The 21,986-nt window shown below is 37.0% G+C and overlaps 1 protein-coding gene and 1 long non-coding RNA gene across 2 annotated transcripts; both read right to left on the reverse strand.

The window, feature by feature from the left end:
- Nucleotides 1–11,110: 11,110 nt before the first annotated feature.
- LOC114756803 (uncharacterized) lies at nt 11,111–11,438 on the reverse strand. The gene is made up of 3 exons (XR_003741506.1): nt 11,417–11,438; nt 11,266–11,341; nt 11,111–11,181 (listed from the first exon to the last, which is right to left on the reverse strand). It is a non-coding gene; the product is annotated as an uncharacterized LOC114756803 (long non-coding RNA).
- A 728-nt stretch (nt 11,439–12,166) lies between these two features.
- LOC114756805 (uncharacterized) lies at nt 12,167–13,099 on the reverse strand. The gene is made up of 4 exons (XM_028945746.1): nt 13,069–13,099; nt 12,593–12,958; nt 12,266–12,506; nt 12,167–12,189 (listed from the first exon to the last, which is right to left on the reverse strand). Exons 2-4 carry the CDS (start codon nt 12,905–12,907, stop codon nt 12,167–12,169), a joined length of 579 nt encoding a protein of 192 aa, XP_028801579.1. The 5' UTR covers nt 12,908–12,958; nt 13,069–13,099.
- Nucleotides 13,100–21,986: the final 8,887 nt, after the last annotated feature.

Below are 21,986 nucleotides of genomic sequence, written 5' to 3' on the forward strand. Positions count from 1 at the left end.
GATGTGTATACAAGGAGATACGAATTTCCAAAGTTGAGCCACAAAATCTAGAAGTTCCAGATTTTATGAAATGAACAGTAATATTTATTGATTAAACTGTATGAATTGGTCAAGATAATATTCCAATTGGATTTTTCCCTTAAAGAGCATTGAAATAGCTTTCTGTAGAATTTTAGAACACCTCAATACGATTTTTATGGAATTAGTTATGAGTTTTTGAAGTTAGACCTGTAATCTGGAACTTAAAGTAGTAAATAGTAACCCGAGTAATTATGTTGAAATTTTAAATCCACGAGCTTGTGTTGTGATCTGCTTGAACCATAACACTTACGAATGAGTGCTCTGAGGGGTTAAAGGCAGGACGTTTTACATCTTCTCCTGTATAATTCGTTTCTGTTTTGACCAGAACATTAGGAAGGGATTAGATTTTGTAAAATTTGATTTGATATTTGAATTCTACATGAAAAATCATGTAGGAATGGCTAAGGAGGTTTCTTGAACCAGAGGAAAAACAATTAGGCCAAAAATCCAAGAAAAAGGGTTTAATGTTTAAGTAAGTGGAATGTGTTTGAATAATTGTTGAATGATTGGCATTGGTGTGGTTTGATAGGTACCTTGCCAAATCCTCAAGAAAACATCTTGAACTTAAAGGAAATCAAGGACCATGTACCAAAAGGCAGCATTGAATTACATTTTGATTGCTTTCATGCCTACATTGATGTGTTAATGCGTATGTGTGCAATGTGTGCCATGATGTGACTAAGCTTTATTGCAAATGTTGATTGGGATGTTTGCATTATGTTGCCTTGGCATTATGTCCACTGAATATGTGTATGATAGCTTACTTTCCATGGCATAAAAGCATGAACACATAAGCAAGAGAAATGAACAAAAGCATTGCATGTAGTATTTGCATGAATGCATGATAACTATGATTTTGTACTACTGGGATTTCTTTGAAATCTCACTCTTATGTTTAACACTGCCTAGGAGGGAGTTCAAGCAAGGGTAAAGGCAAAGAAATTGTCCCCGAGGCGTAATGAACAATTAATGTACCCTAATGTAAATTTTGGAACTTGTTATGTAATATTATGACTTTGAAAATGTTTGTTGGATAATAGCTCCTAATGGGAGCCAAGCATGTATGCCTATGTTTAAACATGTGAAAGTATAGTAGAATGTATGTTTAAGCATGTGTTAAGTCCCAAATGATTAAGGATGGGTAAAAGGTTAAGAAAGAACCAAAACAAATATAGTTAGGGGATGAACTTTCCCTAGAAATGATCAAACTTGGTACATATGAAATAAATAGTAAGTGTTCGAATCTGGATTTGAAATTTGGCAGACTTATAGGTCATATTTTTAGCTTTAAATCAAGTGATAGATCATTAAATTTGAAATTTTGTGGAAAGAGTTATGTCCTTCCAAAGTTGGGCAAAAATACTAGAAATTCCAGAATTTACCAAATGAACAATGCATAATTGCGTGGAAACTGGTATTGATCTGTGAGAAATTGATACCTATGAATATTTTTCCTATGTAGAACTTTTCATAAGCTTTGTGTGAGTCTTGGAACCACTCCGTTTCAATTTTTTTACATTAGTTATGATTTTTCAAAGTTGACCCGATTTTTAGGGGTTACATGAATAGTAACCAAAATCAAAATTTTAAATCTTGGTTTTTACCTACTTTTAGCATCGTGTAATAATTCCAAATGGTTCCACATGACGTATAATAGGGTTTAAAATGAAGGTGTGACATCACATCCAGTAATAGGGTAATTAGGAATAAGAAATATTCCTAAATAATTAAGGACCAAAAATGACGAGGAGAAATAAAAAATTTTGGTAGAAAATAATTATTATAATTTTCCAAGTCAATTATGAAAATTGACTAATTAAGGAAAATTGGTTAAAAATAATTATGGGAAAATATTTCCAAGCTTCAGAAAATTAAGAAAACTAAGCATAATATTCTTTGAGAATTATATGAGATTATATAATTGGTTTTATGACTAAATTACCCTCATAAAAATTACAAAGGAATTTAAGGGTAATTTAGGCTAATTTAAGGGATTTTATTTAGAAAATTCCAAATAAATATTTCTAAGAAGAATAAAATTTTGAGAAAATTTCTATGATACCTCGAGGAATTATAAGAGATTATGTAATTAAAAGAAGACCCTAAAATATCTAAGATTATTCCTAATTCCTTTAAAAAGTGAAAAAATCACTAAATAGGAAGGAAATCAGTTTTCGTTTTTATTTAATTATTGAGAATTTAATTTTGAGACAAAGAGGGCATTTTGGTAAGATAAAAATGAGGAGAATAAATTATGAATCGGACAAAAGATAATTATAGAGGTCGGAGTACTATAATTATAGAAGAGAAATTAAATCCGGAGTCAAAGTGCACTGATAAAGTGAAGACTAAAGCTTGCACTTCAAATGGCTAACATTTTACCATGTCTCAAGCCTAATGGAGAGGATTTGAATTTTCCAAGTATCATACCTCAAATGGAGAGGATTTTGACTCTTGGTAGTTAATTAGTTTGGATTTAGTTAATTAAGAAAGAGAAAGTAAGAGTAAAAGGGGTAATGGGACTTGGATTTTCATTAATGATGGTAGTTGGGATATTTTGCTCATCAAGAAAGCTCTTCTCTCCCATTTTTCAGACCAATATTTTGGCGAAAGTCAGAACAAGAGGGAAAAGAGAGAGTTTCAAGTGGAATCAAGGGAAAAGGTGCCAACTTTGATCATATAAGTAAGATTCAAGGTTAGTTTTTGGTTCTTAATTAGTCGTTCCTTACCTTTTTTGCTTGAGTTGTATAGTTAAAATTTCTGGTTCTTCCCCTTTTCTTGTGTTGGTCGAATTGATTATTATATAAGGAAGGGAGTTTGGTTGTTAAAACTTGGTGGAACACTTCAAAGCATAGTTTTTTCAAGTGGTTTCAAGTGATTGTAGGTTGTTTTTGAAGTGATTTCCTTGTTATTTTTCAAGAGGGACCTTTCGACCATGGTAAGAACTGGACCATAGGATGTGTTTTTCTTTGTTTTGATGTTCCATTACGTTCAAAATGGAAAATAGTTTAGGATGAACCTAAAGAACAAGTATTGGAAGCATTAGAATCAAAGTTGTAATTTTTGGATAATAAGCCCTATTGGTTCGGTCAGTTCAAAACTGGAAGAAGGAGTTTTTTTCCCCCTTAAATCCAAGAAGATATTTAGAATCTACATGAAAAACCATGTAGGAATAAGTCAAGAGGGAATTTTTAGTGTTAAAAGCACAAACTCTAGGAATTCAACAACAAAGAAGGAAGATTTAAAAGGGTTTAAGAATTTCTTGAGTTATGTTGTTGATTTTTGTATGGAATGATTGATGATCTTGCTGCCCCTTTTGTGGTTTATCATGTTAGGGTTTGACATTTGTGAAGGGAAGGAAGAAAAACAAAGAAAGCTAAAGTCTTTGGAGCAAGGTAGCAAAGTTTAACCTAACTATTAACATGAACTTTATATTGTTAATTATTGCATGATTAATTGCTATTATGTGGATGAGCTTTGCTAATTGTGATGTGGCTACTCTTTGCACTTTATTGCTTTGGCCTTTGCATAATTGAGATTGCCAAGTTATGAGCATGCTAGTTCACCAATAGTAGCTAATGTGGTTATGCATAATAATGATGTTTGTTGATGATATAGTTGGTTAATTTTACTATAATTTCTATTCATGATGAGTAGATTATGTCTCCATGGCCATGCATCAAGAAGTTAGCTTTGAGCATGCTAATATGTCACTAATTAACAAGACAATAAACAAGTTGCGTATAGTGCATTAGCATCCATCTAATATGACTAATATGGTATAGTTTGCTACTGAGATTCTCCCAAATCTCACCCCTCCCTAACTAACCATTTAGGTGAATCAATGATAGGCAATAATGGCATGAGAAGCAAAGAGAAGAAAGTGGGGAATTGTTCATGTTAATGAATGATATTATTATTCAATGTGTAATTCTCCTATTATGTAATTTATGTTGTGGATGCCAATGATGCCATGTAATTAATTATAATAGTTATGGCATGAATGAAAGTGTATGAGCATGAATGGGAAAGAGTAAGCCCATGGTATGTGTGCCAAAGAAATAAAAAGAATTAAAGTAAATATATGTTAAAGGATAAAACGTAGGTCCTGGAGCAGTGAGTTTGTAGCTCCATTTTGACCTATTAAACGAATGAGTTAAGTCACAAAATTTGGCAGACTCATAGTACATATCCCAAGCTTTAAAATGAGAGGTAGATCACTTCAATTGAATGTGTACACAAGGAGATACAAATTTTCAAAGTTGAGCCACAGAATCTGGAAGTTCCAGATTTTATGAAATGAACAGTAATATTTATTGATTAAACTGTATGAATTGGGCAATGATAAGTCTAATTGGATTTTTTTCCTTAAAGAGCATTGTAATAGCTTTTCGTATAATTTTAGAACACCTTAATAGAATTTTTATGGAATTAGTTATAAATTTTTGAATTTAGGCCTATAATTTGGAAATTAAATAGTGAATAGTAACTTGAGTACTTATGTTGAAATTTTAAATCCACGGGCTTGTGTCGTGATCTGCTTGAACCATAACACTTATGAATGTGTACTCTGAGGGGTTAAAGGTTGGACATTTCAGTCTGTGGGTGATACGTTGTACTGAAGCTCAGCTTGGTGCCCATTACTTGCTACTGTGCCTTCGAGAATCGGGATAGAAACCGAGGATCTCAATCAGATACAATCGACTCTAGCACTACATGTAATCTCACAATTTCTTTGATATATAACTTGGCAAGTTTTTCTGGTTGGTAATCTTTCTTCATTGCCATAAAATGGGCAGACTTTGTTAATCGGTCAATAATCACCCATTTCGCATCATATCTAGATGAGGTATGGGGTAACCCCATGATAAAATCCATGGAGATACTATCCATTTCCATTCCAGAATATTTAAAGGATGTAGAAGCCCTGATGGTCTCTGATGCTCTGCTTTGACCTTCTGGCAAGTGAGGCATTTAGATATATACTATGTTATGTCCTTTTTCATGCTAGGCCACCAGAACATACGTCGGAGGTCCTGGTACATCTTTGTCATTCCCGGATGTATCGTATATTTGCTTTTATGTGCCTTCTCTAGCACTTGTTGTCTGACAGATTTTGGAACATATAACCATTCCTTATATCTTAACATTCCATCTGATGACGCCTTTATCGCGTCATCTCTAGCCTTCACTAGATTAATCCGAAGTGTATCAGCTATTGGATCGCTCTTCTAGGCCTCTCTGATTTGTTCTATCTGCTGGGCTTCTGCTCTTATCTTTGATGAGTTTTTCATTCTTCTTGAATCATTAGGAATGCTACTTGTACTACCTTTCGGCTTAAGGCGTCAGCTACCACGTTAGCCTTGCCCGGATGGTATTTTATCTTGTAATCATAATCCTTGAGTAACTCCATCCATCGCTATTGTCTCATGTTTAGTTCTTTTTGATCTTGCAGTACTTGAGACTTTTATAGTCACAATATAGTTCAAGGGTTGCCCCATATAGATAATGCCTCCAGATTTTTAAGGCATAAACTATTGCGCTAATTCTAAGTCATGAGTGGGATAATTCTCTTCTCTCATGAGACTTTAACTGTCGTGAGGGCGTAGGCGACTACTTGTCCTTGCTACATTAATACACACCCCAATCCTTGCTTGCTAGCACAATATATACAACATACGGTAGGGTTAGATCGATCGGAATTATCAGTACAAGGTCGAGGTCAGCCTTCCTTTCAGCTCTTAGCAGCTAGCCTCACATTTATCATCCCACACACGATTGCTGGTTCTTACGTGTAAGTTTAGTTAGGGGCTGTGCAATTCTTGAAAAATCTTTAATAAATCTTCTATAGTAACTTACCAATCCTAGAAAACTTCGTATTTCTATTACTGTTTTGGTTGCTCCCAGTTTAGAGCTGCTTCCACCTTACTGGGATCCACTGCTACTTCATCTTGGGTAATCACGTGACCCAAGAACTTTACTTCATTTAGCCAAAATGCATACTTGCTGAGTTTGGCATATAGCCGTTTCTCTCTTCAATACTTAGAACGATCCGTAAATGCTGTTCGTGTTCTGCTGGTGACTTGGAATATACTAAGATATCATCAATGAAAATCACTACAAATTGATCTAGATGTGGCCAAAGATCCTGTTTATCTAATCCATGAAAATCGCAGGGCATTCGTTAATCCAAAGGGCATTACCAAGAATTCGTAGTACCCATACCATGTTCTAAAGGCGGTCTTTTGGAATATCCTCTGTTTTAATCCTCAGTTGATGGTAACCTGATCTCAAGTCAATCTTGGAGAACACTATGGCACCAGCTAGTTGGTCTAGCAATTGTCTATTTTAGGTGGGTGCTTGTTTTTAATCATCATTTTTTTGTTGAGCTCCCGTAATCAATGCATAACCTTAGGCTACTGTCCTTCTTATGGATGAACAAGAGGGGTGCTCCCCATGGTGAACATTGGGCCAGATAAAAATTCTTTTCTAATAGCTCCTCTAACTGCTTCTTTAATTCTGCCATTTCATTTGGAGTCATAAGATAAGGGGCTTTGGAAATTGACCCTGCTCCAGGTATCAGGTCAACTGCAACTCTACTCTACCTCTCGCTCCAGAGGCAACCTGCTAATTTCTGTTAAAAAGACTTCTGGAAAATTGCATGCCACGAGTATCTCTGCTATGCCTTCTTCTTCTACTTCCGCATGTATAGAGAAGAATACCACGTACCCCTGACAACCACATCTTAGGCAATCCCCGGCTTGGGCTCCCGTGATCAAGTTCAGTTTTATCTCGGTATGAGGAGGTTAGCTCATAGGGAGGAAAGATCAAAGTTCTATTTTTACAGTCAAGGAGTATACTATGGGTAGACAGCCAATTCAGACCAAGTATCACATCAATCTTATGAAAAGCCATACATATCAGGTCAAGTGTAGTGCAATAGTGGACATACTAGACAATACAATTCAGGCAAACATCAGATGTATAAACTTTAGTGCCTATAGGAGTAGCCACACATAGATCATATAATAATGTGTTAACAGCGAGACCTATACGCTTTGCGTATTCCCATGCAATAAAGGAGTGGCTAGTACCCGAGTCAAACATAGCATGCACAAGGTAATTGTTAACTTGAATCGTACCTTGTATCATCTCAGGTGACTTATCAGCCTCTTCCTTTGTGAGGGCAAAATCCCTCCTTTGAGCCTGGGGCCTCGAGCCGTCCACATTAAGAGGGCAATCCCTTGTATAGTGTCCTAGCTTGCTGCATCAGAAGCACACATTTTGACCCATCAAACATGGTCGATCTCTGTGGTTTTTACCACAGGTACTGCATTCCTTAGTCTGGCGTATAGTGTGCTTCCTCCTTACCTTACTCCTCAACCTTGCTTAGACTTCTTGGAAAACATAGGTTTTGCCTCTTCCTATTTCCTTCAGAAGAAGTCCCCTCTGGTCCACCCCTTGTTGCTGGTCCTTTTGGTCTAGGAGAAGTCTTGACTAGCGCCTGCTGGTTCAGGCTACTTTCAGTAATCTAGCAGGCTTCCACTGCCGAATTGAACTTTTCAAGTTGTCATGGGGCTACCTTCTCCCTTAGCTCCTGCCTTAGTCCCCTTACCATTTTCTCTGTTTTCCACCGCTCATCATTGCGGAGTTGGAAGTAGTTAGAGTAACGAGAGAGCCTCATGTACCTGTCTAGGCACTCATCGAAGGACTGTCGAGGACCTTGTTGAATCATCAGAAATTCCACCTCCTTTTTCATCTCTTACTGACAGTGGGAAGTATTTCAAATTAAAGTGTTCCTTGAACACTTCCCAGGTAATAGGAGTTGTATTCTCCTGGAGGATCATCTCAGTGTTCTTCCACCAGTGATCAACTTCGCCCTCTAGTTTATAGATAGCTATCTGAGCTTTTCTCTCAGAGGAACATTCAAGAACATTAAAGATCTTCTCTAGCCAAATAATCCAATCCTCGGCCACTTGGACATTCAATGTCCCCTGTCAAGCCCCTAATGAAAAGGATTTAAAGCTTTCCAAGTGTCAAGCCTTAAGTGGAAAAGAGTTTGACTTTTGGAAATTAATTACAATTGGAATTAAGTGATTAAGAGGGAAATTTCAAGAAAGAGTAGGCTTTTGACACTTGACTTCTCATTAATGCTAGTAGGTGAGATATTTTGTGCACATTAAATGAGTAATCCTCCCCCTAAATCAGATGCTAGTTTTGTCCAAGAGCAAACCAAGAGGGAAGAGAGAGAGTTCAAGGAGAAATCAAGAGAAAAGGCACCAACTTTGATCATGCAACCAAGATCTAAGGTTAGTTTTTGGTTCTAAGTTGTTCTTTGCCTTGTGGCTTAAGTTATATGGTTGAAATTTCTGGCTTTCTTCCTTCTAGTGCTGGCTGAAATGTATAATAAGTAAGGGAGGAAGTTTTATGGTTTAATCTTGCTAGAACACTTCAAAGCATGTTAGATCCTAGTGGTTACAAGAGTTTGTAGGTTGATTTTGAAGTATTTTCTTTGTTATGTTGCATTGCCCAAAGCATGATCTAGGCCCTAGGATGTTTTTTTCAAAGTTTTGAGGCTTCTATTGTGTTCAAAATGAAAAATGGTGTAGGGTAAACCTAAAGAACAAGCGTTGGAAGCCATAGAATCAAAGTTGCAATTTTTAGATTTTGAACCCTAATGGTTCGGCCAAGCTGAAACTGAAAGAAGGGATTTTATTTTGTTAAATCTAAGTATATATTTGTAATCTACATGAAAAATCATGTAGGAATGAGTCAAGAGGGAATATTTAGGGTTTAAGGAAACAAACTCTAAAATTAAAGAACAAAGGTGGATGCTTAAGGGACAAAAGATGTCCCTGATTTATGTTGTTGATTTTTATAAGGAATGGTTGATGATTCTTGCTGCCTTTTTTATGGATTTCCATGTTAGGGTTTAGCATTTGTGGGAAACAAGAAAGAAGAACAAGAAAATCAAAGAGCATTGGATTAAGGTAGTAAGATTTAATTGACCTTAATGTTGAGTGTTGTATTGATTGCTATGCAATTTCATGTGCTATTATGTGGTTGAACTAGATGATGATGATGATGATGATAATTGTGTAGCTATACTCCTTGCTTTACGTGCCTTGGCTATTGCATGTTAGAATGCTACATGTATAAGGTAAAGTAGTTCCCTATTAATAGCAAAAGGTTGGAATGCTTGTAATTAATGCATATTAATGTTTTGGTTGATTGATCTTGCTATTGGAATTTCATTGAAATCTCATCCTCCATATGTAACCTAATATTTTAGGGACTGAATCATCAAAAGTGAGGCTGCAAATTGAAGTATTAATATGGTGATGAGCCATGAGGAAATATTTATATTTGGTTATGTGTAAGTATCTATGATTGGTGCTGTAATCCCTAAGCAGGATGTCAATTTAGAGCCACATTTCATTAAGTTACCGAATGAATTTCTGCACAAAATTTAGTATGCTTAAATTTGACGTCCTAAGCTTCAAATTGATAGGCAGCACATTAAAAAGGGCCAACTACATGATTTATAATGATTTTTCAAAATTAAGGTTCAGAATCTGGAAAAAGGATTTTTGCCAAATGGACAGAGGTGAATTTCACAAAAACCTGATACTTTTTCAAATGGAATTGGTTCATAAGATTATTTTTCCTTGAAAAATAATTCAAAGAGCTTTTTATAAAATTTTGAACCACTCCATTTTGATTTTTCTAGATTAAGTTATGAATTTTTAAAGTTGGGCCAGAAAATTGGATTTTTGCCTGATGAACAGTAAAAATCCGAAAATCAATGTTTTTCATGAATTTTTGAGCCCAAGACCATCCAATATGGTCTAAAATGGCTTAATTAAATCCTAAGTGGATCTGATAGTAAGGTATGACAACTGCGGCTGTTATGGCAGCATCACGTTCCTGATTTTGGCAGGCTTGGGCAGCCTGAATTTCTTGCATTACCTTTTGCTGTTCCTCTAGTCAGTCCATAACCAATTGAATCAGGTCAATGAGAGGTTCTCTTGCTGCCTCCCTTGGTTGTGATTCTCTTTAGGTTCTCCCCATTTTACTTAACCTTTTACTACAAGAGGAATAGAGGAATAAGATTATTACTTAGTCATCAAAATATTTTATACTAAGCTATGCTTCATATTTATACATAGATAGGTTTCAGGTATAAGCATTCAAAACATAGATCATCCAAGTCACATATACAGTCATCCACTCAAGACATGGGAGAGAAAGGAAAATAAGAAGTAACAAAAAGCTCGAGTTTGTCCAGGATCTGATCAAAGCTTTCATAGGTGCCTTGCTTGGAACGGTCACTAACCAACTAGATTTGATCCTGCCAAACAGGGGTCCTTGGCAAAGTCACTACTACAATGAAGGCTTTTTACTTCTGTTTTGGATGACTTTTTACGTCTGTTCTGTAGGGGACATGAAAAGAAGGGACATAAAAAGTACCCCCTTTTGACTTCTGTTTGGAACGGACGAGAATTCACGTCTGTTAATTTTAAAACAGACGTGAATTTACGTCTGTTTTTGGGACACAGACGTGAATTCACATCTGTTTTTCTCTAAACAGACGTGAATGTGCGCTGTTTTTTTTAAAAAAAGATTCAGTTCGTATATACTGCTTCTCCTACAGCCACAATAGCCATAATAGCCACTTTCCAGCAAGTTGAAATAGTATGAACCAGTCAATATTTTCAGCCAAGACATATCAACATCATAACTTCACTATATAGACACATTAATTAACTAACTAGTCAAAAAAGAAGAACAAATTACAAAAGTCAATATTGATCCTATTCTTGAAGCAGTTGCTGTGCCAAAAGGTCTCGGATGAAGTTAATGTCATCAATAGTATATGAACAATCATTATCAAAAATCTGTAAATTGACAAATAAACAAATTTAAACATAGGAAGAAAATAAAATAAGTAACAATTCAATTTAAAAATTCAACTATTACAAAACTAAAATTATATTTACTTACCTCATCAAATTTTGTAATACATCCACTCTCAATAATCTCAAACATATAACGGATAATGTAATATCCGCACTCTGTTGGCCCTTGTTGCTTAGCACACTACAAATCACAAGGAAATGATGATCCAAATTCATATATAAAATAACTGCCATCAATGAAAGAACTTCAATTTAAAGTACTCACACTAGGATATATCCAAGTTGTTGAGCCATTTTTCCCGGAACGCTTCCCACCGGTTATATAATAAGTCTTTAAAGCCCTATAAGCAAATGAAAGCACAAGTTAAACAATTTATATTGAAAACAAAATTATTGATCTACATTAAGGTACTTACGTGTTGAAAACGCCCCTCATCTCACTACTTGGACGACGACCCAAGGGATCAAACCAGTAGATGACATTGTCAATGGGTCAAGAAACACACAAACTCCAATGACAACTGCATCATAAAGTAAGACTTATACATTACTGGATATCACAATAATTCTTAACAATTTAAGTATGTATAAATAAATATAATTAAGCTACTTGCCCTTCAATAATTGGTGCTAAATAACAAGGTAATTTAGTGTCTCCAATCGTATTGCCCACATATCTGATTCTCCTATCTAGTGGGTTGTACTTCTTCTGGACACTTGCAGGGCATAAATATCCATACAAATTTCTCTTCTCCATTGATGACATGCATTTGTTATGGAAGAAGCTATCATTGAATTGAAATAAGATAATTATTAGTATGTGAAAGTAAGAAATTAGAAATTTAAGTTAGAAATGAAAAAGTAAACTTACATGATTGCTAATTGAACCCATGCTATGTCCAACTCCTTCAAGGATAACAAATCCCTGATGTCTTTGTTGTCAAGTCCAAAGAAATATGATTTTTCTTCACCCACAATCCCTAAAGGCATCTTTATGTCGACCATATTAATTGTTTTATATTCCTCATATAATTGTGCCAAGCAGGGATATCTATTAACATCTTTCTGGTCCTAATGAAACATCAAATAAACATAATAAGTATTGTAAGTATCATGTTAAAAAAATGCACACAGTATAGAATAACATTTTCTTACCATCACAGGTATTATCTCCTCATCAACAAGGTGTCTAGGCCAAAGAATGAAAGTTCCAATTGCCTGACCTAACTTCACAACTTCAGCAGTCGGGAATGGCACATCCGCACCTGTCTCTCCCTCTCGAACAGTCGTAACTGTAACCCTCACTTGGTCCTCTTGAATATGTTGGTGATGGATAGTGCTCCCTTGATTGTAGAGGAGAGCGTCAGCAACAACACGCATCCTTGGGACCTCTAAACGAAGACAACAAGGTTGTCCAAAGTCCAGCGTGGGACTACTAGGATCATGCTCTCCTAATGCCCCCGGTGGATTACAACTGTTTTTAGTGCTAGGAAAGACGGGGGAATCCTAAATGAGAGAAATGCAAGTATTAAATTAAATTAAAAAAATGTTGGTAAAACTCAACATTAATTTAAGTGAAATTGATTACAGACCTGGGGTGTGCATTGTTGTTGAACTGTCCCAATTTGCATGCTAGAGACTATAGATTTCATCTCATCACGAAGCTCAGCCATAAGCTCTTTTCGAAGTGACTGGCGTAACTGGGCCTCAATCTTGACCTCTAGCTCAGATTGGAGCTCATCACGAACTTGGTCTCGAAGTTTAGCTATCATCTCATCAGTGGGTTGACTTCGTAGAGAAGCTCGTGAAGTTTGTCCAAAATATTGGGTAAGACCAACTGTCCTCCCTTCTCCTCTAACGCGTCTTGGGTGATCAGGCTTCCCAATCGCTGTCGCTAAAATGTCCATCCTTCCACTCGGACTAAATGAACCTTCACTGCTTTGCTCTTCAAGTACCTCCTATAACATTTTAAGTATGATAAAAAATTAATGACAGTATAATAGAAAATTAATGATAAAATATAAGGAATATTACCATAAGTTAAAGTTATTTGATGTATACAACTTACAATTTTTTTAGCAATCTCAGCAACTGCTGGATTAATATATTGACCCTTCTTCATCCTTGCTTCCTTCCATTTTCTATGACGTGGAGGAGGAGGTGGGGTCTGAACAACGCTACTAGGATCAGATTTTGCAGCTTCCTGCATCGCCTTAAAGTCATCCTGCATGATCCTCTCCTCAAGCATCTTGTAACCTCCACGGGATAAATAGTGCAGATATAAATTTTTAGCTTGCCTTTCTTTATTCATCGCACTTAATTCCTATGGAAAAGAAAACAAAGTAAATTGAGTAAGTGAAGTAAATTAAATCAAAATTAAATGTTTTATAAGGCAATGTACCTGAAATTTAGGATCATGCCTGATGCCACAAACATCCTCCAATCATTTGGATCAAGGAAGGGGTATTTTTCGCACGGATCATCATCTTTCTTAGGCCCTCGCACATACTGGCTCGTGAGTGTGTGCTTAAAATCTTTCCAGCACCGACGAACTTGCTGCAACACATGCTTTTTCATTTGCTCAGTACAAGGGATGTCATACGTTTGCTGCAAAGAAAAAATATATATGTTTGAGTTAAAGATCTTAGTTGTAACATCCAAAGTTTTAGGCCTAGAAGTACCAGTAATAGCCTGAATTAGATAGGCTATCAGACCCCTGTGAGCAGAAGTCCCAAAGACGAGAAAGGAAGTTAAAGCAGTTTCAGGGACTAAACTGCAACGTAAAAGTTTTCAGGGGCTCGAATATAATTAAGGTTAGAGGCTCCAGTAAAGTCTCGAAGGCCCAAAAAGAGAAAAGAGGCTAGATACAGGCCAATGGGTAAGTTAGAAACCTCAAAGAGATGGTTCTATGAGGTTAGGCTTAAGCAGGGGTAAAACCGTAAATTCAAAAAGTTATGACCAGCGAGGGTAAAAATGGAAGAGTACGCAGAGAATTCCAAGAAAATCCTAGAAAATGGGAAATAATATTCTAAGGCTCTTCTATGAAGAAAAAAGATGAAAATGCCCCTGAGGCAGCTTCAATGGAATTTATGAGGTTATTACCGGTAAAAAGTATACCATGTGAGGTAATTATTTGAAATAGCAAGAGACCTCAAAAGTGTATACAAAAATGAGGTTAAAGGGTTGAAAGGTTGTACTAATTTATAAAATTGGTCCCGCAACCAAAAGGCCAGTAGAGTGGCTTTAAGAAATTAAAGAGCCGGTTTTGCCGATAAAAGGGTATTTTAGTAAATGAATTTTATGCAAGGCTTAAAGGAAGTGTTATGGGCTAAGAAAATTCAGAGATACTCTCTAAAATTAAAGAGAATTTATGGATCTGACAGAAAATAATTACAGAGGCCAGAGCACTGTAATTAGAGAAAAGAAGTTAAACCCGGAGTAAAAGTGCACCGATAAAGTATTAATCAGAGTCTTGCACTTTACTTGGGCCACAAGTCGCCACTTGTCAAGCCTTTAATGGATGTTAATTAAAGCTTTCCAAGTGTCAAGCTACCAATGGAGAGGATCTTGACTTTGGAATTTAATTACATTATGATTTAAGTTAATTAAGAGAGAGGATTAAGATTAAGTAGGCTAATGACACTTGGCATAACATTAATGATGGTTGGTGGGATATTTTGTACACATTAATGAGCTCATCTCTCCCATAAATCAGATGGGAATTTCGTGCAAGGCATGAAGAGAGGGAAAAAGAGAGAGTTTTGAGGGAAAACCAAGAGAAAGGCATCAACTTTGGTCATACAATCAAGGTTCAAGGTGAGTTCTTGGCTCTAGATGTGTTCTTGCCTTGGTTTCTTTCTCTTTTATGGTTGAAAATATGTCTTCTCTCCCTTTTGATGGCTGGTCAAAATGGTTGATGAGTGGGGAAGGGAGTTTGGTTGTTAGATCTTGCTAGAACACCTCAAAGTATGGTAGATCCAAGGGGATCTATGTGAACATTGGAAGAATTACGTGCTGATTTGATGGCTTTTTCGAATTAGTTACTGTTCATATCTGGTTCTGAAATTTTGTATGATTAAAGTACACTCTATGAGCTTTAAATACATGGGTAGAACACTTTATTTGGATCTGTGTACGATTTATGGTGATTTTTCAAAATTAAGGTTTGAAATCTGGAAACAGTGTTGAACTTTTGGGAGATTGTCAATTTCCGTACAATTATGGTATGTTATGAGTAGAATTGGTTCCTGAAACTATTTTTATTTTAAATTTAACTTAATTATCTTTCAGTGAGACTTGGAAGCACTCAATTTGGAGTTTTCTAGATTTAATTATGAATTTTCAAAGTTGAGCAAAAATTCTGAAGATTCTGCGTGAACAGTACCCGCGAACCAAAATTTCCAGATTTGATATTCTTGAATCTAAAGCCATCTAAAGTGGTCCTAATTGATAGGAAATAGATCATAAGGATGTAAAATGATAAGATTTATATTAGAAAATTTAGAAAGAAAACCCTAAGACTAAGAGAAAGGGGTTGAGGTTCAAGAAAGATAGTCTTGAACTGTATGTAATCTAATGGTCCTAATGGATTGTGTCATCATTATGGTTATGTTTAGGACCTTTGAAACATCCAAGAGGATGTTTAGTGATGTTGACCGAATGCCCACATGGTTGGAAAGTCAAGGGAGTCAAAGGAAAAGTAAGAGGAAAGCTTGAGGTGCAAGGTAGTGAACTTACCCTTTATGTGCTTGATATGGTATGCTTATGTGTTGGTTTGTATTTGTTGTTTGAATGATGTTGTGACATGATATTGTTGCTGGAAATGCTGTTTTTAATATGTTCCCATGGCCATGCATTTTTATACCAAGCATAAAGCATGATGGCATGTCACTAGTTAACTTAAATTTATGAAAAACTACATACCATACACTAGCATCCATCTTGTGCATGTATGTGGTAGTGTTTGCTACTGAGATTCCCCCGAATCTCACCCCCTCCCTAACCAACCATTTAGGTCAAATCAATGATGGGCACTAAGGGCATGAGAAGCAAGGAGAAGAAGTGGAGAATTATTAATGCTAATGATTGATGTTATTATTCAATGTATAATTCTCCTATATTGTAAGTTATGTTATGAATGCCATCAATTCATGTATATGCTTAGGATGTTTATGGCATGAATGAAAGTATATGAGCATGAATGGGAAAAAGTAAGCCCATGTTAGGTATGTCCAAAGAAATAAAAAGATTAAAGTAAGGAGATATTAAAGGATAAAACGTAGGTCCTGAAGCAGTTAATTTCAAGCTTCAGTTTGACCTATCATATGAATGAGTTAAGCTACGGAATTTGGTACACTTATAATGCATATCCCAAGCTTTAAAATGAGTGGTAAATCACATCATTTGGATGTGTATACAATGAGATATGAATTTTCGAAGTTAAGGCGCAGAATCTGGAAAGTCCAGATTTTACCAAATGAATAGTAATTTTAATCCAATAAACTGTACGTTTTCAGTGAGGATGAGTTCAGTTGAATATTTTTCCCTTAAAGAGCATTGAAAGAGCTTTCCGTAGAATTTGGAACACCTCCATACGATATTTCTAGAATTAGTTATGATTTTTCAAAGTTGGACCTGTAATCTGAAAACTGGACAGTGAACAGTAATTTTCCGAAAATTAACGTCCAAATTGAAATTTTTAAGCTTAAGACCATCCAAAGTGGTCTGGAATGGTTCTAAATGAATGCTAAGGTATTATATAAGTAAGGTGTGACATTTTTTTGGGTATCAGAGCAGAGGTTCTGGCATAGGAAGAAGAGAACTATCTGCAAGAATTTAGAAAAGCCCAGTTCAGGTTAGAGCTAGTAGTAGAATACTAGCTAAGGTCCAACTAAGGTTATGGATTGGAGTTGAATGCTCTAGGGAAAATAAGTAATAAGGATCTTTAAATGAAGTTGGGGTCCTCTGTTAGAAAGGTACAGATAAAATAATGATAAGGAGTTATACGCAGAGGAAGGTAGCCACTGTGTAAAGATAAAGAGACTTCCCTCTAAAGAAAAGGGGATAATGGCTTATAAGTCAAATAGAGGTATGAGTCTAAACCCTAGAAGAAAAGGGTTAAGTGGCAACCTAAGTTAGATACAATTACTGTAGCCTTGATACAAGGTTAAGGCAGCACGATCAAAGTAGTTATCTTTGATTCCTAAATAGATATAAAAAGGTCAGAAGAGCTAAAGATTAATTTCTGCCACTAGTAATCCCTGAGGATAAGGGAAAGCAAAAGTGCTAATGGCCTAGAGTTGTGAGCCAGACCCTTCCTTTATTGCTTGAAAGGAAGTAGTTGACTTAGTTGGGGATTACAGTGAGGCTAGGACATGGAAGTCCTTCAGGCAGCAGTTAAGGTTACGATAAACAAAGCTAAGTAAAACTAGCAGAAGTAAGAGAAGGTATGTTTTGTCATGATGAACCAAAGAAAATGGTGGCGAATAAGAATTCTGGTCATGACGAATAGAGATAGTGACTCTCAGACGCTGAGGTGGTATCTTGGCACGACTTGATGGACTATGAGGTCCCTGAGAGTAAGACTGATAGAGATCAAAGAGAGAGTTGTAGCCACTATTTAAAAGCTATCAGATTCCCCCTCAAGAGGAAGAGTAATGATGAGTTGAACAAGATAGTTAGGGGTTGAGTCTGTACACCGCTAAGAGGGTGTAGTGTCCACTTAAGCTGAGCAAGCTCTTAAAGCCTCGTTAGAGATGGGGCACTATGATAGAGTAGCTATCTCAAGTTCCTGAATAGATAAATAGGAACATGGAGATAGTAAAGTCAAGGTAGATAATCCTAGTGGAATTCTTAGGGATTAAAAAGAAGAGAAAGAGATGAAATGAGACAGATAGCCATGCGGGGAACTAGCATTATGAGATTGGCATGTTCCCGATGATGTTAAGAGATACTCAGTCACGTGGGGTTAGGTTGAGAGGCACCCTTTCCAAGGGATAAGTTCTTGGCCAGGAATCTTCCTAGAGAAAATAGGAATTGGTCCTCCAAGTCAGAATTGACACTGCTCTAGATGGAGCAAAATGCCCTATCCGATCAGGGAAAGGGAAGCAGTCGAGGTAAGGCAAGTGGAGTTGACCTTACCTAATGGAAGCACGACTAGCCAAGAATAAAGCTAGGCTTAGATGTACCTGAGCTTAGCAGAGTACTAGAGTAAGCAGAAAGAAAAAGAACCTCAAACGTCCTCTCCCTATAACTTCCAAAAGCAGCTGTGAACAGAGAAAGAGGCACCCTCTTGTAGGGATAAGATGTCGAGTCGGCATGCTATGGACATAGCAATCAGTAAGAGCTTGCACTCCTTGCATTAAAATGTCAGAAATGCATGTTAGAGTATGCTCATACTGAAAGATAAAGCAAAGGAAAGAGAAGTTGCATAAGTCCTCTCTCTGTACCGTTCTAAAGTAGTAAGAGACGGTAAGAGCAGCTGGAGGAGTAAGAGAACTCCTAAGACAAATTGGCTTAGGTACCTAAAGAGACGAATAGGTAGCCTAGGGAATTGACAAGAGGCTTAAGAAAATGGTATTGGTTCTTGGAACAGTTTTGGAGAATTATTAGTATGGTGACCAATTGAGTGGAGATGACTTCACTTAGTCCTATGGTCTAAGTCTCCTAGAGATTGGTACCTATTTGGGAAGATGAAGACCAGGGACAAGTTGAGGATGTGGAAACCTCCTTCAGTTGTAAACCAATACTAAGAGAGTACCCATGATTTCCTTCCAGATAACCTTATCATTAATTAAGCTGGATTCAATTTCCTTCCGATTAATAGAGGAAAGCCAAAGTTAGAGGAGTTAGAGCCATAAGACCTGAAAAAGAGACACTCAGGCTAGCTCTAAATACAGGAAGAACCCATGTGACCCAGAGACAGACTGAGTATTGACAGGTAAATCCTTAAGATAAGGAGAGAGATAAGAATATAAGCTGAACAGACCTGACTAAAGGTAGAATAAGAAAGGCCTAAGATAGCAGGGTACTAGGGTTTGAGCCTATCAACACTATTTAGTTAGTGTGCTTAGGCAAAAGTAACCTAATGATAGGTAACCGTTGGGAAGTTCAGGTAGAAGTCCTGACTAAGGTATAAGCAGAGTATTGGTTCAAGTAACGCTTGGTGTGAGAGAAAACCTAATTAGAAAAGTAACTGGTGACTAGGATTGGTCCAATTGAGATTAAGATATTGAGGTTTTTCTTTAAGGGAAATAGATATAGAAGAGAAGTAAGGAATGACAAAGAGTAACCTGAGAGACAGGTAGTCACTGCTATGAGACTCCCCCTCAGGACAGGAATGGTTGGGCTAAGAGAGCTTGACCAGGGATGAGTCAAAGTTGTAAGACGCCTCCTGAGGGTAATGGCTAAGAGTATGGTAAGCCAATAAAGAATAGGAGTCTAGACCCTAATAGGGAAGCAGGGTGACAACCTAAGCCTCGGGTAATTAGTTAAAGGTGCCTGATTGGAAGGTCACACAGTAGAGATGTTTTAATGATTAATGCCTGCTGTGTAGTATGGTCACTTTATGATTAGCATTTGACCATAGAAACAAATGGTTAAGGATACAATAAGCCAGTCAGAGGTATAAGTCAATGCCCTAGTAAGGGAACTGAATATCAACCTGTACCTTAAGTAATCGATATGACCTTGATAGAGGCATGGTAACAGAATGAGATGTTAAAGCTTGTTCAAATCCCTGAATAGAGGTGCAAATTCCTAAGGGATAGTGAACCAAGAGGGACAGAGATTATATGACAACGAATAAAAGGTCAATGATGACATTGGTGCCAGACCTAGATACCGCACAGCAAGATGATTAAACATTTACTATTTGATGTGATGTGATGAGAATATAGTGATCAATACCTGACTAGAAGAATAATTGGTCAAGAGGTAAAGAAAGTCAGAAAGAGTAAAGTGAGGCAAGATCCCTCTTGAGGATAGAGATGAAAGGAAATGAATAAGAACATGATAGTGGATGGTTGCGTTGGGAACTGATAACAAAGAGAGATAAGTAAGTTCCTTGTGATACCTAGAGCTCGATGATGCTTAGATATATGATAATGTCAGGGACTAAAACAATATTCTTTTATGTCCTTAAGGTATCCAAGAGCGTGCAACCATGGCAATTAGGCCATTAAGGAATCTAAGAAATGAGATTCCTATAGATAGATGCCACTACTTATAAGATTGAGTAATCCAGTGGAGAGGCTCTCTTTGATAGAGATATGGTATTCGAGGAATGTACCTTGGCCGAGATTGCATATGAGGAAAGTCTTGACCATGAAGTACCTCTCTAAGATTGGGAAGTGGTTCTCTGGATCAGAGTGACGCTGCTCTAGTAAGAGTAAGCTATCCTCTGAAGGAATGAAACAGAAAGCAAGTGGTTGAGTTGACGATGCTCCAGTTAAAGCAATCTGTCCTCCCACAGGAAAAGCAGAAGTAGCCGAGATAAGGCACAGGAGGACCTTACCCCAGAGAGAGAGAGTGAAACTAGTTAAGACAACAGAAGTGTGATATGCAAACAGATGCTCCTCGAGCTTAGTAGGGTACTACGGAATACTGAAGGATAATGAGAATATGATGATATAAATCCTATCATGATGATTGTCCAAATTGTTAAGAGGCAACAAGGACTATAGAGTCCTAAGACAAGGCAGGCTGGCATTGATATAATAGCAAGTTAATGGGCTCTAGAGATGAGCCAGTGCCTAGGGATTCGAAAGGCACAAAGAAAGAAAGTGACTTAAGGAAGCTAAAACTAAGGGCTAAAGAAATAGAAAGGCTAAGAATTTCAGGAGTTGACAGAAAGAATTGAGTAAGGCCTAAGAAGACAATACTGATATCTGTGATTAGTCTTGGGGAATAATCAGTCAAGTTACTAGCTGAGTGGAGGTGACTTATTTTATTACTCAACTCTATGGTCTAGAGTCTCCTAGAGATCCTAAGATGGCTCAGATTGATGATAGTATTCCAGGGTCATAGTGGATCCTAAAGAGGCTTACGGTAGAGCGCAGTAGCTCTCGAGGTCATAGTAGACCAAGCCTAAGAGAAAGTAGCTGAGCCATAAGGGTAAGAGTACAGTACCTCTTTGGGAAGACGATGACTAGAGATGAGTTTAAGATACTGAAATCTCCTTCAGCGGTGGACTAATATAGAGAGAGTACCCTTGACTTGTTCCAGACATGTCTATTGTCGATTAGACTAGGCTCAATTCTGTTCTAGTCAATGAAGGAAAGAAAGGAGATATGCCCTTAAAGTAAAGAGGAATAGCAGGGTATACAGCAAAGAATGGATAAAGGCTGTATTAAGAGAACCCGAAATGCCATGGTATTGTAAAATACCATGAAGACAGGCATACTATCATGGTATTATAATGAAAGAATGAGCCTAAAGTATAGGAAGAATACGAGCAGTGGTGACAAAATACTTAAAAGCAAAGACCATGCTCATCTGAATGACAGAAAAGTTTAGAACGACGAGTTATGTAAGTATGAAGCCCAAGGTGGAAACTCGGAAATGAGGTATAATGAAAAGTTGAAAAGGTCAGAGTTAAGTATAAGTAAGGATACTCTCCTCAGGTAACCTCTCATTAAGGGTAAGAAAAGAGGTTTGACCCGAAATTTCGAGGACGAAATTTTTTTGAGAGGGGGAGAATTGTAACATCCAACTTTTAGGCCTAGAAGTTCCAAATAGCCTGAATTAGATAGGCTATCAGACCCCTGTGAGCAGAAGTCCCAAAGACGAGAAAGGAAGTTAAAGCAGTTTCAGGGACTAAACTGCAAAGTAAAAGTTTTCAGGGGCTCGAATATAATTAAGGTTAGAGGCTCCAGTAAAGTCTCGAAGGCCCAAAAAGAGAAAAGAGGCTAGATACAGGCCAATGGGTAAGTTAGAAACCTCAAAGAGATGGTTCTATGAGGTTAGGCTTAAGCAGGGGTAAAACCG

The sequence above is a fragment of the Neltuma alba genome, unplaced genomic scaffold (assembly GCF_004799145.2).
Source record: "Neltuma alba isolate B1F8T4 unplaced genomic scaffold, ASM479914v2 tig00010506_pilon, whole genome shotgun sequence".
NCBI lineage: Eukaryota > Viridiplantae > Streptophyta > Magnoliopsida > Fabales > Fabaceae > Neltuma > Neltuma alba.